The 2177-nt window shown below is 34.8% G+C and overlaps 1 protein-coding gene across 1 annotated transcript in view; it reads right to left on the bottom strand.

The window, feature by feature from the left end:
* The window catches only part of LOC119586337 (ubiquitin domain-containing protein 2-like), a gene marked incomplete in the record, with an annotated part of 10562 nt that overhangs the window by 4408 nt on the left and 3977 nt on the right, over positions 1-2177 (bottom strand). Inside the window, 3 exon segments of the mRNA XM_037935050.1 lie at positions 180-298; positions 886-1005; positions 1822-2064. Coding sequence (XP_037790978.1) covers positions 180-298; positions 886-1005; positions 1822-2064 — 482 coding nt within the window.

The following is a 2177-nucleotide window of genomic DNA, read 5'->3' as shown; positions in this document are numbered from 1 at the left end:
CTTATCCCTTTCAGCAGGTTATCAACTCTTTTGTTACAGTTACAGATAAGTAAATTGCTTCTTACAATAATTCACTGTCAATCCATTACAACCCTTTATCTGCTTCTTCAAATAATTCATTAGAGGATAACCATGGGATGTATTCATGGAAAAACAGATTCAAAATTGGATTCCATTACCTCTAATTTCCTTTTAGCAGTAGCTATAGTGTCTGTCGAGCGCACGGGTAATTTGACGTCTTTGCTCGTAGTGGAGAGCCGAACTTTCAAAACCTGTTCCTCTCCTTCAACACTTCCCTCTGCAATGAAGAAGAACATGAACATCATCATCATAGTCTGTATGAATTCCATGTGACACAATAAACAAAACTTTTTTTATAGTTTTTTTTAAAGTATTAATTACTCTTCAAGGAAAACATATTCAGATTCATTCTTTGTCATTATAAAAATATTTAAAAAAATTATTTTACTGTCACTTACAAACTGTATGATGCACCAATAAAAAAGAGAAAGTGAGAGTATATGGGATCAGGGAGAACATGAGTTGCCTAAAAGAGAAAAAGTTTAAATGGAGGGAACATTTAGAGAATAAAGAACAAACTGTGTGCTTTGCTCAAATCATATTTTCTTTTGCTATTCATCATTAGCAATGTGTCTATGCATGAAGAATAGAAATCAACAAATAGGTAACTGACAAGTTATATAATAACATCACATAACATTCTTCAACACCTTCAAAAGTCCGCTTTTAAAGTTGTTTATCTTTGTCCTAATACACACATGATCAAACGCGTCCTGCCCTTCAATGCCAGTTTCCCTTTCAGCAATGCAGTCTGCAAAATGTCTGACCAAATCATAAAATACAGTATTATAATTGCTACAGTACCTGTCTCATTATCACCCTCCTTATCTGGTGAACGTTGCAGGATGTTGAGTGGGTATGATAAGCAGTACACTGGCAACTGATACCTGGTCCCAAGTTCATCATAACAATCCGTCAAGGTTCCTACCAAATAAAGTGTTGTCTTGTGAAGCTAGAGATAACTGTTGTAAAAGCAAACATAGGAGTATATGTGTTTTCTTAAAACAATGTCATAAACATTTGATAATCATATCAGCCTCATTTTCTAAATGCTTCAATTCCTTCAACTTTCTCTAATACATAAGACATAAATATTCAACTTGATTCATCTGTGCCCAAAGTCCTCAATAATGCAAGTCCACACACCATGTAATATCAAAGCATTGAGATTATTCATGCTCCATATCACATGACCCTTCCAAGCATATACTGTGGAGCTTAAGTGAAAATCAATGGTTGCTACAATAACAGAGTAAATAATGGAAAGAGTTTTCACATAGCCATAATGACTGGTTTTACATCAATTAGACAATCAACTTTTGTATTGACTAAACTAATAATGAAAAAAATCAAAACAGCAGACAGAATTAATTATGATTATGAATATTATAATCATACCTGAATAGCATATAGAAGGCTACATTATTAGCTGTATTTGTGATACCATCCTAGGCCTTCAGAATAAGATTATAAATTCAATCTATAACCATAATGAAAAACTGTAGCTTGCTATAATCACCACTATAATTATAATTACACACTTTCATATTGGCCCTTGTTTTCATTGTCAAAACAAATGAGCTCCATCTCATTATCAAGTTTAGAGTGATTTTGACTAATCTGGTTATGAGAGCAAAATAAAAAAGCCAACATTGGCAAAACACAAAAAAATAATCAAACTCACTCTATCACTCTGAAACAAACACTCAAATGTATAGGAGAAAAAAGAGGCTCACTAACCATTGGGTAAGGTAATACTTGCTCCATCAATGATGGCTTGTGCCAAATCATAGTCCTGGTTTTCTATGGCTCCCGCTGCTGCTTTCAGGGCATCCCAAATCTCTCGCCGCCCCTCAAAGGCCGGTGCCGTGTCCCAGAATTCGTCCCTCTTACTCCTCACTTGGCCCTCCGTCAGAGGCATGTCAGACTTCCACCGAATCTTCTCATGCCGGAGGGGAACATTCTTTCCTATTGATGTACCACCTGAAGTTATAAAACTTGAAACTTTACTTTTAATTTTTTTTTTTTGTACAAGCAGTAAGGAAGTGTTTTTTTTTTTGGTTAATAAGCTATTAGGACTAAATCATTTATCCACA

The sequence above is a fragment of the Penaeus monodon genome, chromosome 21 (genome assembly GCF_015228065.2).
Source record: "Penaeus monodon isolate SGIC_2016 chromosome 21, NSTDA_Pmon_1, whole genome shotgun sequence".
NCBI classification, from domain to species: domain Eukaryota; kingdom Metazoa; phylum Arthropoda; class Malacostraca; order Decapoda; family Penaeidae; genus Penaeus; species Penaeus monodon.
This window is presented reverse-complemented; position numbering and strand designations above follow the sequence as displayed.